Source organism: Panthera tigris, chromosome E1 (assembly GCF_018350195.1).
Source record: "Panthera tigris isolate Pti1 chromosome E1, P.tigris_Pti1_mat1.1, whole genome shotgun sequence".
Classification (NCBI taxonomy): Eukaryota; Metazoa; Chordata; class Mammalia; order Carnivora; family Felidae; genus Panthera; species Panthera tigris.
In genome coordinates this window covers 10188229-10214806 of record NC_056673.1, presented here as the reverse complement: position 1 = coordinate 10214806, position 26578 = coordinate 10188229, and the positions used below count along the sequence as shown (strand labels likewise).

General features: G+C 42.4%; 1 protein-coding gene across 4 annotated transcripts in view; it reads right to left on the bottom strand.

The window, feature by feature from the left end:
* Positions 1-25917, bottom strand: part of ULK2 (unc-51 like autophagy activating kinase 2) — an 84651-nt gene extending 58734 nt beyond the window's left edge. For 2 of the 4 annotated variants that reach the window (XM_042967729.1, XM_042967731.1), the window contains exons 1-10: positions 25762-25916; positions 24429-24521; positions 23307-23348; positions 12915-12947; positions 12589-12625; positions 7831-8004; positions 6838-6911; positions 4653-4754; positions 3214-3272; positions 2587-2669 (exon numbers count right to left, since the gene is read on the bottom strand). In XM_042967729.1, the coding sequence (XP_042823663.1) occupies positions 2587-2669; positions 3214-3272; positions 4653-4754; positions 6838-6911; positions 7831-8004; positions 12589-12625; positions 12915-12947; positions 23307-23348; positions 24429-24521; positions 25762-25851 (787 nt within the window). In that variant the 5' untranslated portion in view covers positions 25852-25916. Of the gene's footprint in view, positions 1-2586; positions 2670-3213; positions 3273-4652; positions 4755-6837; positions 6912-7830; positions 8005-9741; positions 9957-12588; positions 12626-12914; positions 12948-23306; positions 23349-24428; positions 24522-25761 lie in introns of those variants that run through there. The other 2 variants (XM_042967730.1, XM_042967732.1) reach the window with 2 other exon arrangements.
* Between the last annotated feature and the right edge of the window lie 661 nt (positions 25918-26578).

The window sequence follows — 26578 nt, the reverse complement described above, 5'->3', positions numbered from 1 at the left end:
GAGAGGAGGGAGAGAGAGAGAATCCCAAGCAGGCTCCAAGCTGTCAGCTGTCAGCACGGAGCCTGACACGGGGCTTGATCTCACTGTGAGATCATGACCTGGGCTGAAATCACGAGTTGGACGCTTAACTGAATGAGCCACCAGGCGCCCCTATAATCTATAATTTTAAAACTATTATCCATGAACATATTGTTTCACTATTGACCCACATTTCTCATGGTTATAGAGCAACTCTCAATTTCACTTCTCCATCTGAAAGATAAAAATATCTACCAAGTAGATTGCTGATATTTAACTCCAACTTTACAAAACTTTAATACATATTCAAGCTATTTCTTCTCTTCCCCTATATGGAAACTATTAGAGCCACTGTCTACTAAGAACATATGCTAGGACAATGTTTCACATAGCAGGTCATTGAATCCACACAAACTTAATGCAAGGCATTACCTTCCTGTATGGATAAGGAAATTAAAGCACATAAAGGCCATGTATCTTCTCTAATGTCAAAGAGCTAGTAAGTTTAGAGACTAGATTTCAAACCCTGGTCTGTCTTATCAAGAAGCCTTTGTAGACTTCCACAATACACATTAACAGACCAAAATTCTGGAATAAGTTTTTGCAAATCGCTATTACTATTACGACTAATTACTACAGGAAAAATCAAATACTTTTTTTTCCCTAAAAACATCAAGGTCAAGGTTAATTTAATAAGCATTTTCACTGAACATGTTTTATGGCTTTTCTGGTCTGACATTTAAATTTGAGTCATGCTGTTTTTACACATGACTGCTAAGAACAAGATTGAAAAGACAATCTTTTACATGTTTACATTGATAAGAACAAGTTAACAAACTGTGCCCCAAAGAGAACCTGAGACCCAAACAATTTCAGGGAAAAATTTCCTTTCAAAAGCTTCAAGAACTGGATAATGCCTACAGTGTTAAGCTTTCCAAGTTCTTTCATCACACAAGAGGTGGTAAAATATTATTTGAAAATAGACTGTGTTAACTTAAAATACTTAAAGTTTTAGCTTCAGTGATTAGATTATAAAAGAAGAAAGGCTCAAAATCAATGGTAGAAGCTTTGCCTTAAGAATCTAAAAAGCTAGGGGCTCAGTCGGTCGAGCGTCCGACTTCAGCTCAGGTCATGATCTCGCGGTCTGTGCGTTCAAGCCCCAGGTCAGGCTCTGGGCTGACAGCTCAGAGCCTGGGGCCTGCTTTGGATTCTGCGTCTCCCTCTCTTTCTGCCCCTCCCCCACTCATTCTCTCTTCTCTCTCTCTCTCTCTCTCTCTGTCAAAAATAAACATTAAAAAAAATTTTTTTTTTAAAAGTCTAAAAATCTAAAATCATAGCCTCCATGGAGCACCCACAGCTGCTCTCCTAAGACCACGGTGAGAACCAAGCGGCCACAGAGTACATGTTCACAAGGGTCACTTACACGGAGCTGCCCCTCCCTGTCTCCCTAAACTCCATCTTTGAGGCCAGCGACTTTTCGACCAGGATTATGGAGCGTTTCTCTTCTCCTTCCTCCCAGACCTTCTCCCAAGTATACCCTCAGCCTAGACCTGTCCTCTGAACGCCAAGTGCCTTCTGACGTCTACAGTTACACAAATGCGTATCTTCACTTTAACACGGTCAACCCCAAGTCCTGATTTGCCCCATATCCTGCTCCAGCCTTTCCTGTGTCTGTAACCAACAACTCCATTCCTTCACGTGCTCAGGCCAGAAACCCTGGAGTCCTCTTGGAGTCCTCTCTCTCTCTCTCACACCGCACACCCAATTCATCTGTAAACACTGCTGCTTCTACCTCCAAAAAGATCCAGTAGTCAACGGACTCCTCACCACTTCTGCTGTTATTATCCCAGCCTAAGTGAGCAACTGCCGTCTCCCGACTGGCCTCCCTCGTCGGTCCTCGGGCTACCTCCACACCCTTCACCAGAGTTCAAAACAAGCAACCAGAACGAGCCACTTGAAAACATCGGTCAGATCCCATTACTCCTCTGCTCAAACCCTCCCCAGCACACTGAGCGAAAGCCCCAGTCTTTAACTGGCCTTCTGACTGTTCCTCCAGTCTACAAGCCACACTCCCAGCTCCAGGCATTTGTACTGGCTGTTCACTCCGCCTGGAAAGCTCTTCCCACAGATATGCACACCGCCCACGGCCCACTCGCTCACTATCCTGCCATCCATCAATCAAGTCTTTATTCAAAGGCCACTTTCTCAGAAAGGGCTTCATTGGCTGCCTTATTTCAAATCTCCATCCCTTCCCCAACACCTTTCTCTTCCTTCTTTTTCTCCACAGCACTTATCACCTTCTATATGGTTTATAATTATGGTTTATCATCTGTCTGCCTCCCCCCCCAAGAGAATATATGCTACATGAGGACAGGGATTTTCTTTATTACTCTATTTCCTGTACCTAGAACATAGCAAGCGCTCAAAAAATATTTATAAAATAAGTGAAAGAAAAAAGACAAAGAGAAAGAAAGAAATTGACTTTAATTTTCTTCTGAAAATTCCATAGCATCTTCTCAAAATCTTTTTAGGATACACAGAAATACAAAATTTGAAAATATTACTTACCAAAGTCCATTCTGTCTTTTTGGTTTCTCTGAAGCAAACCCAAGAGGAGATTAGCCAAATAAGGTGATGTTTCTCTGGGAATACTGGGAAAAAGGAAAAAAAAAAAGGATCTAAGTGATGAGTTTATACATACTCGCTATATGACCTTGGCCTTCACTATGATAAAGGAAAAGGCAAATGCACTTTCACAAATACTACATTTCATATGAAGATGATTGCCGTAAAACCACATTTCTTACAGGAGAAAAACAGAAACAAAAACCAAAGCACTAAGCAACTGTCTTTGAGAAAAAGCATCCGTCTGGGAAGATCCCTGCACTGTGCTTCTCAATATTATTTGTTTGAATGTGGGCAGCGATAAAGCACTTCACAAGGGCAGCCTGGAGTTTAACACCACTTTAGCTTGGCACTAATATCTGCTAGAGTTCTCTGTTAGAAAAGGAGCCACCTCCAATTCTGTCTGGAAGAGGGCATGGCTTAAACAAATGCAAGTGAGAAATAATCCAGCCTCCCAAAATCCAATAAGAAAAAGATAAAGCACACACGCGCACGGAAACACATAAAGCACAGAGTTCACTTGACATTGTATTCACAGACAATAAAACCCAGTGTAACCGAAACACATACCTAGGCATTAAGCTCCTATTTTTTTCATAAAACATCCTTAAGTCTTGAGGACTATTGGCCTGTTTAAAAAAAAAAAAAAAAAGGTTTTATTTCCTAAATAATGGGGGCAAAAATTTCAGATCATGTGATCCATACTCATATTCTTGCCAAAGAACATAGACTCTGAACCTGAAAGTCATGGATCGCTAAAGGAACCACAGATGGGCACTAGGAACCTAAAAACCTCTAAAATTGGGTGCAAATTCTGCATATCCAGGCATAATGTCTCTTTTCTGAGTTCAGCCCCCTAGAGGAGCCTGAAACTTAGAAAAAGTTAAGAGTCACTATTCTGGAGGTTACATTATCAAACAGGTACAGTTTTGTTGTGTAAAAATCAAGGTATATTTTACCTTAGGACTGTCAGGGGTTCAAGGGAGAGAACAAAGTATACCTACCTCTAACTTTTAGTCCCTCCACAGCAACAGGAAGGACCCTCAGAACAAGAGCTGCTGGCTTAGTGAAGCTGCCCGTACGTGACAAACCAGACCGAGAAAGTTAAGTGTCTAAACTGGCTGTGTCACTATTCAACACCATTTTGGACACATAATTTTACTTTGCTGCAGTTTTCAGATTCAAAAAACCTCTTTGAAACTGGGCAATTATGAACTCAGGAGGGGTCGTCATGATGAGTTCTAGAGGGCCTCTTTTTTTTTTTTTAATTTTTTTTTTCTACGTTTTTTATTTATTTTTGGGACAGAGAGAGACAGAGCATGAACGGGGGAGGGGCAGAGAGAGAGGGAGACACAGAATCGGAAACAGGCTCCAGGCTCCGAGCCATCAGCCCAGAGCCTGACGCGGGGCTTGAACTCACAGACCGCGAGATCGTGACCTGGCTGAAGTCGGACGCTTAACCGACTGCGCCACCCAGGCGCCCTAGAGGGCCTCTTTTTGACAGGATATGGGGGTGGGGTGGGAAGAAAAACCCAAAATAATTTCCATAAAGGCTGAACAACTAACTCTCTCTCACCCAGCAGTGGTGGCAATAGAGAGCTGAAGACAGTTTCCAGTTACCTTCCCAGACCAGGTCCAGCCCTCACCTGGGAGTGCAGGACCCCCAAACCAAGCCAAACAGGAAGCGCTGACATCACTGTTCACCCCCATTTCCCACCAGGCTGTTAGTCCGGACCCTGGCTAGTTTTCATCAGCTTGTAAACATACAACAGGCTTTATGCTCAGGCCAGGTACAAAGGGAAGGCAGGTAAAAAAAAAAAAAAAAAAAAAAAATGAAAAGCAAAAGACATTCTAGCTCACTGTAGCAGTTTCTGCCTGTAAGAAAATCAAACTAAGTCACAAGGGAACCCAAAACACTGCTTTCAAAGTATTCCCCGTTTTAGAAGTCAGAGGCAACTGCAAAATGAGAAGATCCCCAAATTAAGCACATAAGTAAGAAGTCAGGCTACCTGAAAAGGTGGCTTTCCAACTAGGCATTGATATATCACCGTTCCTATGCTCCACAGGTCTGCCTTAGCATCATAATGTTGAGACATAATAACCTCAGGAGCCTGGGGATAGAAACATTCCACACACATGCATTATGTTATTTATATAATTAATATGCATAAATTAATTAACTGGTAAAGGTCATGCTCCTAACAGAACTACTGAAATACGATCACATTGTGACATTTCCCTGATCAGACGATCCTGCAGTGAACTTAAACCACATTCATACATTGGGATTTCCTGGTAAATCGCAAAAACAATGTGGCATGAAAAGAAGCAATTTATAGAAACAAACACTTCTATATATTACCATGGACAGCAATACAGTAAGAGCATTAAGTTTATAATAAAGAAAAACACACACCAACTACAAGACAGAGGCTACTTCTGGGGTAGGAGAGTGGAAAATGGAAAGAGGGAAAGATATAAAGGACTTGGACTGTTTCTGAACTATTTTCCTTCTTTCTAGGAAAAAAAAAAAAAGATCAAGACAAACATGGCCAAATGTTAACTTTGTTAAATGTGGACAATAGGGACACAAGTTTTCTCCTGTCATTTGAAAGCTTTTAAAACAATATACAAACTATCATGAAAACACGGTTAAAGGACTGTCTAAAAAGCAAAGACATTTTCTCTTTTGCTTTGCACAGCTCTGTTCCCACCTCTCACTAGATGTTGCTTTTTAAAAATACCATCAATCTGGACAAATGTTAAATAGAAATGTCAAATATACCTAAAGCAGTGAAACTTCCTTTTCCACGTGTACCGTTTTTATTTGTCGTGCCTAGTATGCTTCTCACTGAGTCGACTGACTCCCTTCAAGAACTGGCCCAAGCACTCTCTCCATCCTCAAGGCTATGGTTCAAGCCTGAACGCATTTCATACTGAAGAAGTACAAACTCACTTTTAAGTGACATTAAATGATAAAGTTTATTGGATACGCAGTAAAATTATGATCAAGAAAGTCAATCTAATTTAAAAAAGATTTTAACTTTGATTACTAGTTCCTTAATCTCAGAGTTGATTTAGATTAGAGGAAATCCTCATTGAACACAAACCCATTTTAAATTTTGAATTAAGATAGGCACACTGATGTACTTTGCAAAATTCTGAAGGCCCAGAATTAAGCTATTTCCAGGCCTGATGCTTCACATTAGTTCAGAAGTTTCATAGCCTTCCCCTATCAGACATGACAACATCCATATGAAAGGATAAAGGGGAGAACTAAGAATTTTCAGCTTTAAGTGTAACACTAATTGAAATACCGTTTGTTTGTTTGTTTGTTTGTTTATTTATTTATTTATTTATTTATTTATTTATTTATTTTGAGGAGAGGGGAGGGGCGAGAGGAAGAGAGAGAGAATCCCAAGCAGACTCTTCACTGGGGCTCAAACCCATGAACCGTGAGATCATGACCTGAGCTGAAATCAAGAATCAGATGCTTAACTGACTGAGCCACCCAGCGCCCTGAAAAACCTTCTGACACAGGGATCTTGTCAAGAGAAATAACATGCAAAAGATGAGCATGTTAATCCTATAAATGAAGAAATGCCCCCAAAAGGTTGTGTTTTTTTTTTCAAGTTTTCCCAAATATTACACATCAAGTGTAACATGACCATGCTTAATCAATTTTTATTTTCAGTGTAATCTAATAGGAAATTCTTACCATAATAACTAATTTCTTTTTTAATTTAAACTAGTGGGTAAAAGTGACTTTTATGGTTCACTATGTTAATAATTTTTTTTAATGTTTATTTTTGAGAGAGAGCGAGCGAGCGAGCGAGAGAGAGAGTGTGAGCATGAACAGGGGAGGGGCAGAGAGGGAGACACAGAATCCAAAGCAGGCTCCAGGCTCTGAGCTGTCAGCACAGAGCCCGACGCGGGGCTCAAACTACAAGATAACGACCCAAGCCCAAGTCGGATGCTTAACTGACTGGCCCACCCGGGCACCCCCGGTCCACTGTGCTAAAGCAAAAGATGACTTATAGCATTATCAGTAACATAATCAATGTTAGTATTTATTAGCAATTACAAACAACAAGTCAGACCATACATAAAATCCCATCTTACTTGGAAACTACCATTATACTTAAATCCCAGGGCTAATGGCGCCATGTCAGGACAAAAAAAACCCTCACTCACCATGTACATTGGGGACCCGCACAGGGTTGCGGCCATCATGTTACTATGCAGGTAACGAGCAAACCCAAAATCCGCTGTGTCACAAAATAAAAAGGAGAAAAGCAAACGATACTTTTACTCATGCTTGACACAGATCGTATCTTCAAGATACAAGAGGGCACAAGGAATTGTGAGAGATTTGCAGCTTATTGAATAAACCTGTCTGCCAAAGAGAAAAGTTGCTACCTCAATTTCCACAGGCTAAAAAACAGTGTTGGCCACCAGCCGAATAAGTCACTGCCCTGCCAGTCCTGAAACAAGGAGGGAACACCAAGCTTTGCAAGACAAAGTGCTAATTGTAACAGACGATTCATTAAGGCAGCTCTCACTAAATATGACACCAGGTATAGAATTTGAACTGGGTTGTTTTTTTTTTTTTGCCTTCTCCAGATCCATATGTAACACATGTGAAATCAGAAATTTCTTTAAACACTGGTAAGAAAAAAAAATTATATATATATATATATATATATATATATATATACACTTTTTTGTACAAAAAGAAAAGCTTGAAAAATACCTACTATTACAAAAAAAAAAAAGAAAAAAAAATGCCTATTATTACAAACTGCTTGAAATAATTGTGACATACAAGAGCCAAAAAGGAAAGGCTGAGTTAAACGGTCTCTTCGATCCCTTGCGTTAAAATCCCATGAGTTGTAAAGAACCAGTGCCATTCCATTGCTGCCAGGACTGTAACACATCAGCTTCCCTCTGATGAGAAGCAGGATAGGGTTTGCTGCTGGGAATCCATGGGCCCCTGGGTCCTAAGATTCAGCATATGCTACCAGTAATGTAAAGTTTCCCATATCCAAATGCACCTCACTGAACCCAATAAAAATGCCCAAAGTGCATCAACAAAACCCGTCATTCTGCCAAGTTGAACTGAAATCATCCAAAAACTACGAAGTCTCAAAAACGTCCTTTTGTATAAAACGCTATGTGGCCATTTACCTATTTTGATGCGAATACCACTGACGTTGGACTTTCTGCGATTGGCGTATGACAGCAAGATGTTCTGTGGTTTGAGATCCCTGTGGATTATTCCTTTGCTGTGCAGAATTCGCATGGCAGCTGCAATCTGATGCAGAAACACTCTAATAGTATCTTCGCTGAGAGTTCCCTTAGCTGGTAGAAAAGGAATTGCATAAATATTTAAGCACAAACTCAAATACCATCTGCACCTTCTATCAACAGAATCGAGTTAAGAATGTAGAGGGAATAAGGAACCAGGGTTTTTTTTCTTCCTTTTACTCTAACAATTTAAGCCTATGAAAAGACATCAGACACCTCAAACATTTTACACGATCTGTAGTAAAGAGAACTGATTTACATTTGGGTTTCATTTCACTGGTGTTCTTCCTTTCCCATTTTTACTGTGAAGGTGTCCACATTACTGCACACACAACAGGTACTTCCCCTTAAGAAGACAAAAAGTCAAGTTCCCCTTCTTACTAGCCAAATATCTGGGATAAAGGTCCATATGTACTCCCAACAATGAACAAGAACACAAATTAAAGACAGGTGAAATCCTTGAATAAGACCTGGACCTCACCACCGCTTGCAGGTGTCAGGCAGGGATCCGTGTTCCCACATGTCCCTCCCCTCCTCACCCCTGCCCTGCAACACTCCTGACCTACCTACCACAGTATCTTTCACTACCGTAAAGAGACAGAATGAACACTATTGGAGGGCGGTCATCATTCAGGAAATCCTGAAGCGTGTCTGTGTGTATGCTGGAGCATGGAATGGTAAACAGCTGGGTTTGGCCTCAGGCTGCCTTTGCTCAAATCCCATCTCCTCCTCCTACTTGCTGTGTGACCCTGGAAGACGAACCTTCTGTGCCTACTTCCTCATCTATAGAAAGCCAAAATCAGACTAACCACCTGGGGCTGTTGTGACCATCAAACAAGACAGCACCTTTAATAATGAAGACTTTAGAAAAAGCCTGGCACAGAGTAAGTACTCAAACATAGTCGGTACACAAATACAGACTTTTTATTCCTGTGGATCTCTAAAAGTCCCAAGTGTGATTCCTGGAATCTACATTAGGATTTAACATCCACGACCCTGTCTACTAAATCCTCTGTGAACATACTTCTGCCTTACATCTCTAGAATATGTTCCACATGACCTTTCCATATGCAATTAAGAAGATAAAAATAACATTACATTTGGAAATGAAATATTATAGTTTTAAAATCATTTCAATGACATGTTATAATGACATTTTATGCCCTTAACACCCTCAAATAAAATATATCCTCTTGGTTTAAAAAATTGTCAAATACTTTTTTCTGTGAGGGCTGTTCTTAACCTATCCCGCATTTTTATTCTTTGATGCTGTCAAAAAAGAAAGAAATCTAAATACACTAAAACATATAAAAAGTGATATCTCCCGTATGCCATCCCTTAGAGATAAACACTGCTAAAAATATGGAGGGTATTCTTCCGGATCTCAATGGGTGGGTCAAACCAATGATGGGAGCGTGGAGCTTTATTTTTGTAATGCCTACTTAAGTTACGCTGCAAAAATTTAAATGGGCAGTATTTGTTTTCTGTTTCATTCATTTACATTTTCATTTTAGGGATTAGAAACATTTTGTTACTTCAAATGATTGCAGATGCTTAGAACTTGTATTTTTGCCCCATGACATACAATTGAATACACTTAAAATTTATTTGCTTCAGAGTCCAAATTCTAACGCTGTTCTTGTGTGTGGGTGGGTGGGGGAAGGGGATTAATGATCTAACATAAGCTGTTTCTGAACACACGCTGTAGTAAATATTCATATTTTTACGAACGTGGAATGCATATTTCTCATCACGATCCTATAAACTGTATTTCCCATGTTAAAAACTTACTATTTTAAAGGCATGGCCAACATCGACACTCTTCCAAAAAAATAAATGCTTGAGCAAGTCAGCCCGGAGGGAGCAGGCTCAGCCACTCCTGCCACACTCAATATTCTGCTGGAATTCACGTTGAAGTACAACTTGATAATTAACTTAAAATTTGTTTTAAACTTGCAATCAGTAGTATCCGTGTTCTAGCTTTTGAAAACGTTAATAGCATTTTCCTTAACAAAGCAAATAGAAGGATTAAATGATCATGATCGTGTCGTGAAGTAATGGCATTAGATCTTCTAGACCAGGACTCTCCAACAGAAACAGTAGGTGAGCCACATACATAACTTCTACATTTTCTAGTAGCCACATTTTAAAAAGTAAAAAGAAACAGGTGAAAATAAACATCCAAAATATGATTTCAACTTATAATCAACATACTTAATGAGATACAGTCATTTTCTTCCTTGACGCGTTCGAAAATCAATATATTCACATTTACAGCACATCTTCAGGCTGGCTCAATAGTCCCATGTGATTGGTGGCTACCATACTGGACAGTTTAACTCTCGAAAATTCCTTGAGGTCCAGATTTCTCTTATATGCCTTTACAAGTGTTTTCAAATGACAAGGGACTCCCATAAGAACTAAAGCAGAGAGGCACCAGAAGGAGGCTAAGTGACTCGACCAAAATCACAGCGATTAAGGGATGTGAGGAGCGGCTTGCCTGTCTGACTCCGACATTCAGGCTCATACACCCCTCACTCTGGGGCCTCCTGTTCTAACACTGCTGCTCCGGAATATCAAATATGGAGCTCAACATAAGGGACAAAACTGCTGTCAAGGAGACCTACCCCAGTAACAGTGCCTGTATCAGCGAGTAGGACTTCTGTCGGTGAGGGAAACTGATACTCCAATGAGGGCACTAAACTGATAGGGTGCCACTCAATCTGACCCCAGGGGAAAGGTGCGTTTATCTGGATCACTGAGAACATCAAGGAACTAGACAGTCATTGACTGAGAAGGATGTAGAAGCAGGGTGTTTTGTAGCTTGAACTTTCCACCAGTGGTGACCCAAAGTGCCTGTCTCATGTGTCCTATTAGTAAGTGACATTTGACATATACATATATAACCAAATGAGAATATTTACATAAAACACCAAATGAGGATTAAGAAAAAAAGAATCTCGGTTGGCAAAAACACAAACTGCACGTGGAATAAACTACCAAATTCCAGATAATCATCGTCTTCAAGGGGGAAAGCCAGGAGAGGACTACAGAAGGGCTCACACTGGATCTTCAACTATAATCTTTTTAATGGGGGGGGGGGTGGCATTTATACCAGTTTCTTCCCTCCCTCCTCCCCCTGACCCTTCCCAGCAATCACCTAGCCCTAAAAGGAACTTCCAAATCCAGTCTCTCTCGGGGCCTTCCCTAAGGCGTGCTGGCTTTAGAAGAGGCACAGCCCTCTCCCTAGGCTGATGGGAAGGGCCCACAGCACTGGAGGGCAGGGTAGACGCCCCCCCTCCCCGCCCCCGGAGACCACCCCCATCCCCACCCCACCCCCGGGTAGCACCTCTGTGCGAGGGAAGCCAGAGAAGCAGCAGCCTCGGAGCCCCGGTGGTCTCCTCTTGGGGCAGGAACACAACACGCGGGACTAACAGGGCGGGGGGGGGGGGGGGGGGGGGGCGTGGCGCAGAGACAAGGAGGGTCTCGGCTCCTCTCCCGCCCCCATCTTCCGGGTCAGGTTGAAGCTTTGCTGTCGTTCGCCCGCTATGCCCGGCGGAAGAGCCCATGTGACATCCGCAGTGTCGCCCGGCCACCGGGGTCGTCGCTGTCCCCTGCACGCCCGGTCCAGGCCAGGAAGGAGATGCTCCGGAGCCTCAGGCCCAGGGCCACTTCACCCCGCACCAACCAACCGGTCGTGGCCTGTGGCAACACTCCCAGTGTTGTTTCTAGTAATCTCCACGCAGCTTTTGAAAGTGAGCAATGTTTTATACTTTAAAGACTTTTAAATTTACCATTGCACTCCTTGATTACTAGGTGAAATGGAACATTTTTAGTATGCTCTTATAAACTGTCTATACCCTTTGCAAGTGTATCTACTGATGTCGGTGACTTCGCCATCAACTCCCCTGATCTATTTAGAGGTTGGGGTATTATCAACCTTTCACTGTTTTGTTTTTTTTTTTGTTTTTTTTTTTGTTTGTTTTTTTCATATTTCCCTTGCATTTTAAGGAGTGAACAAGTAGATGCCGGCCTCATCTAACACCATTTAGGAATTACTTGTGAGAGACACAATTGATCTGAACACCTTTTATCCTATGTACATACATTCTGGACGCAGAATTTCCAGCACCATCTAGTACTAAAATCTCACCTCTGTGCCACGAAATAATTTCAGTGTTACCTTTAATCCTTTGTAACTTTTTAATTTACAAGAAAGATTCTCATTAACAAACACATTCTTAGATACATGTTTTCATCATTTTTTTTTTTTTTTTTTAAAGAAACAGAAGGAACTAAAGGCCCACTGATGGCAACTCAGCAGAGTCTTTTGAAGAAAGGAACCTACATATTTGTTTTTTTCTCTCTCGGGGAGAGGACTCGTCTCTCAAACACTGTCAGAAAGAGGCACACATAAAGTAAGTACCTAGAAGCAAATAAAGTTTAGGAATAAGACCACAACAAATGACAACCGGTTGGCAAAGTGACCACACTTAAACAAGTACACAAACATTTATTGACTGTTTCTATACAAGTGCAGAGAACAGGGTCAGCATTACTTCAGAAGTAACTCTCAGGATCCAACGGACCACACACAGTACTATCTTCACTGAACACTGACAGACAGACAAAAATTACCTTGCAAATAATCTGCCAGGTCTCCACCATTGCAGTACTGATACATAGAAGAAAAAATAATTAAAATAAGGGAACCAATTCAAGATTAATTCAATCTGCAACCAGTTAATTTCAATTAAAAATACTTTGTGTACAATGTAAATCTAGTCTGAAAAACATAAGCACTATGGAATCAAAAAATTTTATATTCCTTATAAAGTAGAATATAAATCACTAAATGGAGTTTAATTCAAAATTTCAAGTAAAAATAATCTACTGTCAATTTTAAAGTACATATTAATCAAAAGGAATCTGAAGTAAATTAAACAGCACATATTACTACCTACCTCCATCACCAGAAAGACAGAGTTGGGTAATTCCTAAAAAGTAAACATTAAATATAATTTAGAGTAGGGAAAGAATGAAGCCCAAATTCACAAAATCTAAATCTATCAGTAAGTGAAATTTTAAATCCCCAGCACAGTAATTTAAGCATCCCAGCCTCAAAGTCAAGTCAAGTTTTGATAACACTAACGTAGTCATGAAGTTCAATTCTGCTTATGGAAAGAACTAAAGAAAGATTCATCCTTTGGTCAAAGCTATGGTAAATTTGTGAGAAAAAAAAAGAAAAGGTAAGATTCTCTGGTCCTCAGGGAAGTGCTTCTACTTTGAAAAGTTTATGATTTAAGCAGTGACTCAAAAATCCTATCTAGCAACACTAACTGCACAATCTGATTTCTGGAATACATGACCCAGGATGGTTAGTCTTTTTATTTTATTTTATTTCTTTTTTTTTTTTAATGTTTATTTATTTTTGAGACAGAGAGAGACAGAGCATGAATGGGGAAGGTCAGAGAGAGAGGGGGACACAGAATCCGGAGCAGGCTCCAGGCTCCAGGCTCCGAGCTGTCAGCACAGAGCCCAATGCGGGGCTGGAACTCACAGACCGTGAGATTATGACCTGAGCCAAAGTCAGACACTCAACCGACTGAGCCACCCAGGTGCCCCTGGTTAGTCTTTTTATGGAGGGAATCACATTATCTGGGAATTGGTGGCAAAGAAAAGACAATTATTTCTCCTCACATATCTTAGTAACAGATTGATTTTTAAGGAATTAAGAAATTTTACTAAGTTTCTCAAATTTCACATAGCTCCAGATCTGTTGCTTGGGTAATTCAAACACTGACGTCCTGATTCTTCAATAACAATATTTCAAAGTTAATGAAAAATGTTTATTTATTTTGAGAGAAAGAGAAAGCATGAGTCAGGGAGGGGCAGAAAGAGGGGACAGAGAATCCCAAGCAGGCTCTGTGCTGTCAGCACAGATGTGGGGCTCGAACTCATGAACCATGAGATCATGACCAGAGCCTAAGTCGGATGCTAAACTGACATCCGTTTAGTGCCCCATTAATGAAATTTTAAATTGTGCTTCCTATACCCTAACTTGAGACAGTGCTCAAGTGTGATTTAAGATACAACCTTTCCCAACAGCACTTGGCTTCACTAAGCTCCTAAATTCAAGAATGAGGAGTTCTATGTGAAAAAAGAAAAAAAGAAAAAGAATAAGGGGTTCTATCAGAGAACAAAGGGAGATGTAAGGCAGTGTCCCTCAGAGCATTGTTCAAGGACCAGTGCCAAGCAGTGAATTATTTGGTATGAGCCCGCAATGAGATAATTATAGAAATTAAAAGAAATTTTAAAAGTCTTAAAGCTATAAAATAATTTTATGTCTGCTAATCCTAATAATAAAAACTTTGGACATCTGTTCATAGGTCCTTTTTTATTTCATTTTGACAAAAATTCATTTTTATTGGCTTTTATAAATAAAGGATCAGTTCACACAGATTAGAAATACAAACTGGTGTCGCAGCACTTCTGGTCTACAGCACTTCTGTGCAACAAGGAACAGAAGGGGCTGCCACAAGGTGGTTCCACCGTGTTCACCAAGGGTCTGGATGCCCCAGGCAAGATCTGAATTAAATTATTTTCTGCAAAAAACTCAGGGACTTGGGATGATTTACTTCACTTAATTCTCAGGACTAGACAAAAAATTCAAACCCCTAGTGCCCAATTCTTTGAGCAACCCCCTCGCCCCCAAACACACACACATAGAGGCACATGGGAGTTCAGAAAAACAGCAGTGCTTTCTGCTCTCTGCTGGGGAACCAGGAACCACAGTCCTGCCCGAGCAGGGTGGCGGGCGTGGAGAGCCAGGCTGCAAGCCTAGAACAGACACTTGGTTTCCCAGAACAGCAGCACTCCCATGATCAGGAAGGAAGTAGAGACCAGTCAGCCTCCAGCAGGGTAGAAAAGCAAATCTGTAAGAAATACTTATTTCCTTTTATCATAAGTAAAAACAAAAATCTACTCTACGAGTGAAATCATCTCTATGGTGAATCAGCCTTAGGTTTAGCCATCTCACCTGATCAAATCCAGACCAAAATACCCTATCATCCCCCAAAATACTGAGATACAATTAAACCAGTAACTTTCAACACAGTTTTCTTCTTCTTGAGTAGGAGTTACAAAAATATTATCTCAAATCAGTATTGCTTAATCAGATAATGGCACCATATCCTAACTACTGAAGACAAAAGAGAACTAGTAATTCCTTAGGGGAGACTAAACTGCTAACTCAATGTAAAGATATCAAAAGAAATATTTTAACATCCTTGATTTCTCAGGCAAACCTTCTTTTGCCCACCTTTAAAGCAGTGAGAATCTCCACTGGTTCTATCATTCTCTCCTGAACACTCCCCTCCTTAAGGGCCTCCAGTACAAAACAGTGCACACCTTTCAAGTGAAGCACTTAGCTCTAAGAGCCAGGAAAGAGTCAGCAAAAGGAAAAGAGAACTGAAAAAACAATCAAGTCTTCAACAGACAAACTGAAACTCTAATGGTACTGGGGCACCAGGGAAGAACTTGAAGAGATACTTAAAGGGACAGAAAGGCTGAGAAGTGAGGCCAACAGACCTGTGAGCCAGACCACAGAGGGTTTCCCAAAGTTGAATACACATCTGTCCTCCTTTTCTAAAATCAGGAAACTAATCACCCTCAACTCCTCCCCAGAACTTCCATCCACAAAATTAAGTATAATGAATTTCATTTTATCATTCCCCTACTCAAACTCTTCAATAAGATAGAAAATCCCTAAAGGGGAGCGGGGGGGGGGGGGGCGGGAAGGTATTCTTAAGAAGAACTCTATGCCAGTATACAGAAATGTAGATGAAATAAACAATTTGGGAAGCAATTTGTTCGAGTAAAAACACAATCCTCAGAATTATTTCTCCTTGGGGTTACATGGGACCAGACAGCCTCACTGCATCCTGTAAGTAAGAAGAGTTGGATTATCATCCCTCCTTTACCAAAGGGGTGATGTTAACAAATAAAAAATAAAGTCTTTTGAAGGATGCACAACAGTGGAGGTTTTTTTTTTCTGGAAAAAGAAATAAGGGGAGGTATCAGAAGAGGGCATCTCTTCATTACTTAATACAGAACTAGACTATTTAAATTGTTTTTCCACCCAGGACCTATTACTTTTGTAATTTAGAAAACAATAAAGAGAATTTAAAAATCAGACAGCATGACTAGGTGTTTTCTCCAGCAGAATTCAGATGCTCAGGATCAGAAGGGGAGAAACAGAAAGTAACAAAAGAATTAAGTAAATAGCAAGAGAAAGATTCAATAAAAATCCTTGGCTCCTAAAACCCATCCCTCACCACTTCTCTGCTACTTTTCCTGATTTATTCTCCATGCCTCAGGTGACTCCTATGGGTTATCTCATAAAGAAAAGAAAATCCTTGTGATCTGCTAAGGGATCAGATGTGGAAGGATCTTCTGTTAGTTCTTGAGGTGACCTTTGGAAAGTCCCCTAAGGATAGGGCCTGGTTTGCCAGAGAAGCCAACAGTTGGATCAGAGAGTTGGAAATTTCAGCCCAACCCCTCCTCACCCCATCCCACCTCCAGGGAAGGGAGAGGAGGGGCTAGAGACGGAGTTAAAGCACCAGCGGCCACTGATTTAATCAAGTGCAGGTATGTAACACAGCCTCCGTAAAACTCCAAAAGGATGGAGCTCAGAGGCATGTGGGGAGTGAAAGCTCTCCCCACATACCTCACCCTATGCTTCCGTCTGGCTGTTTCTGAGTTATGTCCTTTTACATCCTTTTATAATAAACCAATACCCTAGTAAGTCAAATGCTTTTCTGAGTCCTGTGAGCCACTCTAGCAATTAATCAAATCCAAGGAGGAGCTGGCTGGTACTACCTCCATTCAGACCTCAGTGGGTACTTTCTAATTGATACAGTTCTTCTTCTTAACTCAGGCAAAAGCCCTGGAGGGCAAAGCAAGAGGGACGGGGTCCCAACCCCACCAAGACCCCCTGTGATTGACCCTAAGACAAGGATTGACCTGACCTTTACTGCCCACCTGCAGGTACCCAGTGACCTCTGCCCCATATTTTCCTTAGGTAAACCTAGACGTATTTTCAGCACTTTGGAGACAGTCTTTGAGACCCTGGTCCGCTGTCTTCCCGGTAGTGGCCTCACTGAAAATCAAAATCCCTTTCTTTCACCTACGCTCCTCTCTCTGCCTTCGGACTTTGTCCAAACCTGGTCTGTTTGGGACCCCGGGAGCCAGGTGCTCTTGTACCCTTGGGCCCCGGGTTACAAACTCAGGAAGTGATAACAAAGTACCCACCTAATCTAAACCTGATTTGCCCATAAGTCTCCAAACTGCGTAAGTCCTCACTGTTTGTAACAGTAGGGCGGGGAGACAGTGTTGGGGAGGGGATTGTTCATTTTACTGAGGGTGGCTAAAGAAAGCTTTTGAAAACATAGTGTTTGGGTAAAGACCTAAAGAAGGTTGGGAATATACCTATATATACTACAGACATGTAGAAATATCTGCACATACAGTGTATCTGGGAAGAAAGGTCCTGGGGAGAAGGAAAAAAGGGGCAAGGGCCCCGAGAATGGTCTGCAACAGGAGCCATCAGAAGCGGCAGCAAGCACAGAGAAGCACAAGACAGACGGGGTGAGAGAGAACGCGGTTATGCTGTGCAAATAAGGACTTCGGCTTCCACTCTGATAAAAACAGGGAGCCGCTGCAGAATCCCCGTCTGAGCAGAGGACTAACAAGCCCTGACTTACATCACCAGGATTATTCTGATTGCAACGTCGAGAATATTCTTACAGGGTGACAAAATATTGTCAGATAGCATGCCAAAAAATGTTCTTACGAGTCACGTTTCTACCAGTGATCTATGAGCATATTTTACACCTCCTCCCCAATTCCACCAGGAAGAATTAATGCACTTTTTAATTTTGCCAAAGGGGTGAGTGAGAAGTGGCACCTCACTGTTACTTTAATTTACGTTTCCCTGACTGCTTGTCCGTGAGTATCATTTCATACATTAGCCATTTTTATTTCTCTTATGAGAACCAACAATTTATATCCTTTGCTTACTGTCTCTTTGGGTTATCTTTTCCTTACCAGTTTGTGAGAGGATTTATATGTTTCAGATATTAGCCTATTATCTGTTGTGTTGTAAATACTTTCTCAAACTGGTATCTGTCAATTGCCTTTTCTTGAATTATGTTATGGTCTAACGTACACACATTAATACACAGAGATTTCAGTTACAGTTCAATGTGCTGTGACAAATGGATGGATACATTCACGTAACTACACTTCCAGCCGAGCTACAGATCATTTCCGTCGCCCCAGAAAGCTCCTTCATCCTCCTTGCGGTCAACCCCCACCTCCCCAGAGGCACCCTCTGCTGTATTATCCCCGATTTCTACCACCCTAATCTCCTCTTGGAACTCACAAAACAGAATCAAACAGTAGCTGTGTGTGGCTGGCTTCTTTTTCTCAACATGGTAGAGGCCACTTTTGGGCAACAGCTTGAGCAATGGAAACTTGAGCAAGGCAGTGACCACGGTGACCACCGAGCTGAACGCAAACAGGCTCATCAAGCGACCCACCTCAAAATGGCCACAGGCCCTAAGTGGCCAATGAGCTACTCACGACTGGGCACGGTTACCAAAAAAGGGAAAACTTCCTCTGTCCCCGTACTCCCTCACTATAACTAACTACAGCCCCCCACCACTGCATCCTCGAAGACAGCGAGAGACAGCGTCTCTCCTTCGCCGTCCTGCCCACTGCTCCCTTGTGCTGTATTCGATAAACTTCTATCACCGTAGTTCTGCCTTGGGTGAATTCTTTCACCGCCTGCACCACCGGCCCCCACCCAATCGGGACACCCCACAAGCATGTTTAATATATCATATGCTGTGGCATGTATCAAGTTTGTTCCTTTTAATGGCTATCAATTTGTTCATGGTATTATTGGCCATAAAAAGAAGTTTTTAAAGATTTTATGTGCCTACTTCCCTATTTATTTATTTACTGAGAGAGAGAGAGAGAGAGATCGAGAGAGAGAGAGAGAGAGAGAGAGAGAGAGAGAGAGAGAGAGGCAGTGAGTGACAGTGTGAGCAGGGGAGGAACAGAGACAGAGGGAGAGAGAATCCCAAGCAGGCTCCGTGCTGCCAGCACAGAAGCGGAGTGTGACTCAAACGCCCAAAACCGTTGAGGTCATGACCTGAGCCGAAACCAGGTTAGAGGGTGAACCGACTGAGTCACCCAGGCGCCCCTATATCCCTATTTCTACAGCTTCAGAGTTTCTTATCTCGATTTAAAAAATCTTTCTAACTCTTGGGTTATATACAGTCATCTATGTATTATGCTAAGGTCCTTATTGGGTATTTTATATATTTAAGCCTTTCATTCATTTGGAAATTGTTATGGAACATGATGAGAACAGGGATCCAACTTTACTCTTTCTCAGATACTCGGTTTTGCCAGCACCATTTATTAAATGAATCCTCTTTTCCCACTACGCTAAAAATTACCTAGTGGTGGATCTTTATCCAGTCAATTGACCATCATACAGGTAAAGTACTCCTAACTGACAATACTTACCTCTTGCCCAGAAGGTTCAAAGATCTGTATCTTTTGAAAAACAGACATATCACTCTCCTGCTCTTAAAACTCTTCAATGGCCCTGCGCTGCCCTCAGAACAGAGGTGGCCCCTGCCAACCTCGCCAGCATCGCCTGCCGCCACCCTCCCCTCACTCCCGCACTCCCCTCGCCCAGCCTTCCCCTGGCTCCTCAAGCTCTCACCCTCCTGCCTGCTCTCCACGGAAGGCTTCATCTGCTTGGGACACTTCCCTGCTCTTCTCCCACCTGCCCCAGCCTGGCTGGCTCACACTCTTCTGTCAAGTCAGCTTAAACATCATCTCTTCACCAAGTCTTCCCCAGCCCATAAAGTGGGTAGCCCCCATGTGGTGTCCTCTCAAAGGTCTTCAACGGTTCTCTCTCACTGCACTGGGCACGCTTAGAGTAAGTGACTATTAGCTTCACGTCCTCTTCCCCACTATACTGTGAGCTCTACAAGGACGAGGGCCATTGCTGTTTTGTTCACCACTAACTCCCGCATACCTCATTAACTGACTCAAGAAATACCAATTACAAAGAAATCAGTAAGAAAGATGAACACAACAGAAGCATCACAGAACAGCAACAGGAAAGCCACAGAAGAAATATAAAAAGGTAAATAAAACATTAAGATGTTTGGGGCGCCTGGGTGGCTTGGTCGGTTAAGCGTCCGACTTCAGCTCAGGTCATGATCTCACGGTCCGTGAGTTCGAGCCCCGCGTCAGGCTCTGTGTTGACAGCTCAGAGCCTGGAGCCTGTTTCGGATTCTGTGTCTCCCTCTCTCTCTGCTCCTCCCCTGTTCATGCTCTGTCTCTGTCTCAAAAATAAATAAACGTTAAAAAAAAAATTAAAAAAAAAAAAAAAAAAAAGATGGTCAATGCACTGGGGCGCCTGGGTGGCTCAGTCAGTGAAGCGTCCTACTTCGGCTCAGGTCATGATCTCACGGTTCATGAGGTCAAGCCTGGCATAGGGCTCTGTGCTGACAGCTCAGAGCCTGGAGCCTGCTTTGGATTCTGGGTCTCCCTCGTTCTCTGCCCCTCCCCCGCTCATGCTCCATCTCTCAAAAATAAACAAACATTAAAAAAAATTTTAAAGAAAAAAAAAGATGGTCAATGCACTAATGATTTAAGAAATAAAAAGTAAAACTTAAGCTACTGTCTTCCCATGAGATTGTCAAAAAAGGAAAAAAACAGGCCATTGGTATAACCTTTTGGAAGGTAATGCAGTAATATCTTTGGCCATACAATTCCATGACAAGGAATTTATTCTACAAGAACACTCATACAAATGAGCAAAGATATGTACACAACTTTCTCTCCAGCACTGTTTCTAACAGGAAAAAATACCAAACAACCCAAATGGCCACAACTGGGTTTTAAGTAAATTATCATTTAGCCCTATAATACTGTAGTGACATGAAACTGTATCCAAAATACATTAAGTCCAATAAAACAAGCTGCATTCATGTACAAATACTCTTCTATTAGTAAATCTCTCACAATTAAAAGGTTAAAAATCTAATTATAAATGGTTAAAGAGGAATAAATGTATTCTGAAAACTCTACAAGAAATGTAACAGTGGTGTCTCTGAGAATTGCCATTTCTTTTAGAATTTATTCATGTTCATAATGATTATTTTAACTAGGGGGATATATTAATTTTATAATGGGAAAATATGTTGCTTTTTAAATGTCATCTAAACTGAAACCAGATTTGTTAGAAACAATGTCAAAGTTCTCAATTTATAAAAATGTATCCATAAATTTTACATCTCCAAAACTGATGGCCAGGAAAAATAATGTTCAAGTTGGTAAAATTACTGTTCTACTGTCTCCATAAACATATAGTAAACAACTAAATTTATAAGGGGGCAAACCTAAAATAGTAGATCAAGACTCTGTTCACTCATTAGCCAAATGCTCAAGAATATATTTACTTGACTGAGAGGTCTTAACTTTATGTATTTCCAGTAATATACAGTGGATAAAATATAAACATTTTTAATGCAGTCACCTTCATATTCCTGATTGTTTGATAATTCAGGTTTTTGAGTACATGTTCCCCTTAAGTATCTCATTCTACAACCAAAGCTAGTACTTAAAAATATTTTTCTAATGGAATGAAGTTTAAGTACACTCTCTCTTCTGAAAAGAAATTCTACTCTGCAATTGACAGGGTTTTCTGTGCTTCTCAAAAAATGGGATATTAAGAGTTAATATTATTTAACAATTTTTGTACCAGGCACTGACTTGTACCACTTGGTGCCCTCTGTCTCCAAAGACCAAGACAGGCTACACAAACAGCTCCGAGGAGAATCGACATTTCAACTAGGGATTGTGAGAGAAGTTGAGTTTTGACTCAAGTTTTTTCTCCTTTCTATGCTGCTCTATCTCGGCTGAAGGAATGAGTTACACCTATTTCAATAGGTAATAAAATACACCCCACAGTCACTCACAACAGTCTGTATGTGAAATTTAAATTGCAATTTTTTTGGAGAGTAATCACACTCTAACACCAAGAACTTTAAAATTACCCTGGTAATTCCAATTCTAGAAACTGAACATAAATAATCTAAGATATGTCCAGAACTTCACTATTATCCCCATAGCGCTTTCCTGTAATGGAAAAAAAATGACACATCTTGTAACATGGGTTTAAATACTTCGTAGTATTTCATGGCTGCATGAAAAATGACTATACACAAAAAAAGAAGTACGTTGAAGAACGGTCCATTTCGCTCCACCCCACTAAAATTAAGCACACTGAAAGCAAGGACTTTGTTTTACTCACTGCTTTGTTCCTACACTTAGAATGATGCCTCGTGCATAGCAGCCACTCAAAACCTTATAAAACTAATGAATTTGAGTAATGCGAGTGTATACAGAAAAAATTTTAGCTAGAAACACATACAGCAGAATCACATAACATGTCCATCTACTTTACTGGAATTCAACTGTCCAGACTAAGAAAAACAAAAGAAGGAAATAACGTAAATCATGCACCGTAGTCTGCTTTGAAGTGAGAATCCAGGGGGAAGCTGAGTCGGCTGGCTGCCCTCCCTGCCCCCTCAGTAGATCTCAAATCCCTGGGGCTGTCACACAAGCCGAATGCCATGCTAGAGAAGAGTGGTTTTAGTATTTAAAACCCAATACGCCCCTAAATATAAGCCAACTGCTTACCCTGGTGCCCCACCCCCCCAAAATAGTAATTTTCTCCAAATTGGGGCTTTTCAAAAGGATTTCCAAGGGTAATTTTGTCTGTATAGAAATGTTGCCTTAGATGATAACTTGAGAACCCAGCCTTCCCACCTCCAAATAAAGTGTAACTCTACTGTGATAATCAGATATATCAGGGTGATGAGTATGCAGTTTCCTTGGTTTTACTTATTTTCTAATACCTCTCCAATTAGCAAATGTTGCTTTTGCAATAAGAAAAAAGCTCTAATTTTTTAATAACCCACAACAGTCCTTTCTACATTTATCACAGAAATGCTAGATCTGGGATCAATATTCCTCTACCTGACCTAAAACACTACTCCTATAGTACAACCATACTCATGCAGCACATTATTTTAACCTAACGCTCTATGCTACTTTAAACAACTTATTAACATATAACTCAAACTATATACCTTTCTAACAAGAATAAGGCAGTTTTCTATTTCTATTATGATTCATTTACATTTGTATGAAACAGAAAAGTTCTTTATTGACACGCAAATTTTAAAATAATAATAAGGTACCTGAACATCATAGAGGGCTACAATATTTTCGTGCTGAAGTTCCTGTTAAGGAAATTGAGAATTTAAAATATTCGTTCTAACACATTTCAATATGCAAATAGATATTAAGTATACACACACATACACATACATACATACAATTTCTATATACTACACTTCTGATGACTGGATTAGAACAATTTACGAAAAAATAAGACGAAATGTGCCTGATCAAACTTTACTTGGGCCCTAAATGTTTCTTCACCACGATCATTTGTTAGACTCTTAACACAGGGAGTACTCTTGTCTACAAAATAAATATCACGGGTAGTATGACTGCAGACTTTCTGGGAGTCTTTTAAATTCAGTATACAACTCTAACAGCACTAAAGGCATAAGTTCCAAAATGCTTTTAAAGAGCAGATAATTTGAAAGAAAACGAAGCATAATTCTTAGCTCAAAGAGCTAAGAGGGTAGTAGTTTTGATGAAAGCTAGTGTTAGGTGAGGGGTCTATGTTCTTATCAGCTTGGGGAACACTGAGTTACATACATCTAAACTAGTTTCTTCATTGAGCAATTTTTCAGACTTTCTTTACTGAGCAAAGTGCTTTGTGAGTGACTCTCCAAGAAGTATGTAGTGGACAGGATTTTCCACACTCATTTGACTAGGAGACCATTTTTTTCCTCAAAGCATCTCATTGCGATAACACTGCTTGTGAGTGATCTAAAAAGGCCACTTGCAAGGTAGGTAATTCTTTTCAATTTACAAGGAAAAAAGATTCCAACTGTCCCCAGTCCCCTTCTCCCCCAAATACTTAAATGTAGCACGAAAGGGATCAACAGAAGAGCTAAATGATGGATAAGAAGGGCCTGCCTCTTCTCAAACAGTAACACAGTAACTAAGGAAAAGAAATTAGGAGAAGCTAAAATCAGCCTTCCCAGAACCCCTTCTAAGCACTGGCCAAGAACACAAACATCTATTCTTAAAAACAGTTTCCAAGTACTCAAACGTTTCAAAAAATGACAGCAACAGGTGAAAATTCTCAAATTTGGCTCCAACCACCAAAATGACAAAGGATGTCATCACACACTAATTTAAAATAGGTTTTAACCTACTATGAAATATCACATAAAGAAGCATACCTTCAAGATTTTAATTTCCTTCCCAAGCAGGATTTGTGATTTTGACAAGTTCTTTTTATTAATACTTTTAATAGCCACCTCCCAGTCAGTTTTCTGAAAAGGAAAAATAGTGTTACTCCTGGAAATTATTTCACAGAAGTATAATCTATAAGCACAAAGATGTTTTTAGCCCACTCATATACAGACAATGGAAAGGGTAAATGGGAAGGACCCTGAACCTCCAGCAACAGGAAGATGATTTCATAAATTACAAACTAGTACCTTATAAGACAGCCACTAAAAATAATAGATAGGAGGACCACAAGTGAAACAAAGAACACAGTTTACAACCACTTTAAAGTTATGGAGAAATGCGGACAATAAACTGGAAGGTGGCATTTGATAGCTTGGCAGGATTCAGCTTCCTGCTTAAATTATTTTTTGAGTTTTAAGCTTTTTCTCTTAAGAAAGGAACGCAGTTTTTATTACTCTATCTGATAAGTAACAAAATCAGCCCACTTAAACATGCCTCTTGCCAACAGTCAGAACTACCAAGCCCCTTTGATTATTTCCACTCTCTAGGTGCTCTTCCAAATTCTTTAGATTCTAAAACCTCGTGTGACACTATTTACGAAACAGCAAAAGCTTTAAAAAAAAATTTTTTTTTTGGAACCTGCTTTCATGTTTACTTGGATTGAAACAAGAAGCGTCCGCCCATCTTTTCCAGCCGCCCATCTAACCCCAAGAAGGGAAGGTGGTACGGGGCTCGAATGGGGTGTAGACGAACCAATGCTGGGAAATGCGATACCCCCGGGTTTGAGAAAGTCTCGAGCTAACGGGAAACAAGCCCGTTTTCCGCTGGGTCTGCAATTATCGACCTCAAAGGCGACAAGCCTTGGCAGCCCAAGGCGCGGAAAAACCTAAGGTGCGTGCTTCCACGCCCGAGCCCCGCGCTGGGGAGGGGACCGAGCACTCCTTTAGGACTCAGATTCGGGTCGCGTTCAGGTGGAAAGGCGTGTGTCCCGCCGGGCCCCGGCGGTGAGCCCCTAAGAGCATTCTGGTTACCAGGCTCTCTGCAAACAGGGGAAATCAGAGGCCGAGCGGCCCGTCGGTAGGTGGAGCGCTGCCTAGCGGCTTCGGCCTCAAAACAATCCCCGCCCGACCAAAACAAACCCAGCGACACTGACAGCGCGCACAATGGCAGGCCTCGGGGCGACGAGCCAAACCGGGGGGTGGGGGTGGGGGGGCCGCGCCCGCGGCGTCGCCAAGTTTCGGGACCACCCGGCCTGGCCGCAGCCAGGCAGAGGTGCCGCGGCCCACACACCCCGGCCTCGCCCCGGCGGACGGGGCTCACCTGGCGGTGCCGCCCCCGGAAGACCACCGCGAAGGCCCCGTGTCCCACGAGGTCCCTCTTGCTGTACTCGAAGTCGCCCACTACCTCCATGGCCGCGCCCCCGGGGGCATACAGCGGGCGGGCGGGCGGCGCAGCGCGGCGGGCCGGGATCAGCACCGCGGGCCCGCCGGCCCTGAGCGCGCCCGCGGGCCGCCGGACCGGGGCAGCCGCGGCCCCCGGCCCGGGCGGACGCTCATGCCGAGAGGCCGGAGCGGAAACGGGGTGGAGGCCTCCGCGCGGGGCCGGGGTCAGCGAGGCCTGGCCCGGCCCCGGCCGCTCCTCATGGCCCGGCCCGCCGCCGGCCGAAGGTTCCCTTGGCGAAGCGGCCTCGGCGCTTGCCGGGCCAGCGGCGCCGCAGCCGTCACTGTGCGCCCCCGGAGCCGCGCACGCGCCCGGGAGAGGTGCGGGACCCGGTCCTCCCCATCCCCAGCTCGTCCGGCCGCGTCGGCCCCCTCCGCTCGGGGGGCTGCTGCGGTGGCAGCCGCCGCCCTAGGACCGGCACAACCACCGTCCCTGTGCGCCTCCCTGCCTCGCTGCGGCGCCTAACGCACACACGCGCGCGCCGGCCGCTCCCGAGCCGACTGCCGGCCCTCCGCGACGTCAGCACGTCTTGTAGGACGCAGCGCCCGCCGAAGCCCGCTCCCTCCGCCAGGAAAATGAGTGCGCGCGCGCCCGGGGGAGTGGCGCCGCCGCGAGGGCGCGTCCCCAGTCGCTCGCCCAGGCGGGAAAGGAGGGTGCGAGCCGCTGGGACCGCAGCTAGTTAACCGGCCGCAGCCTT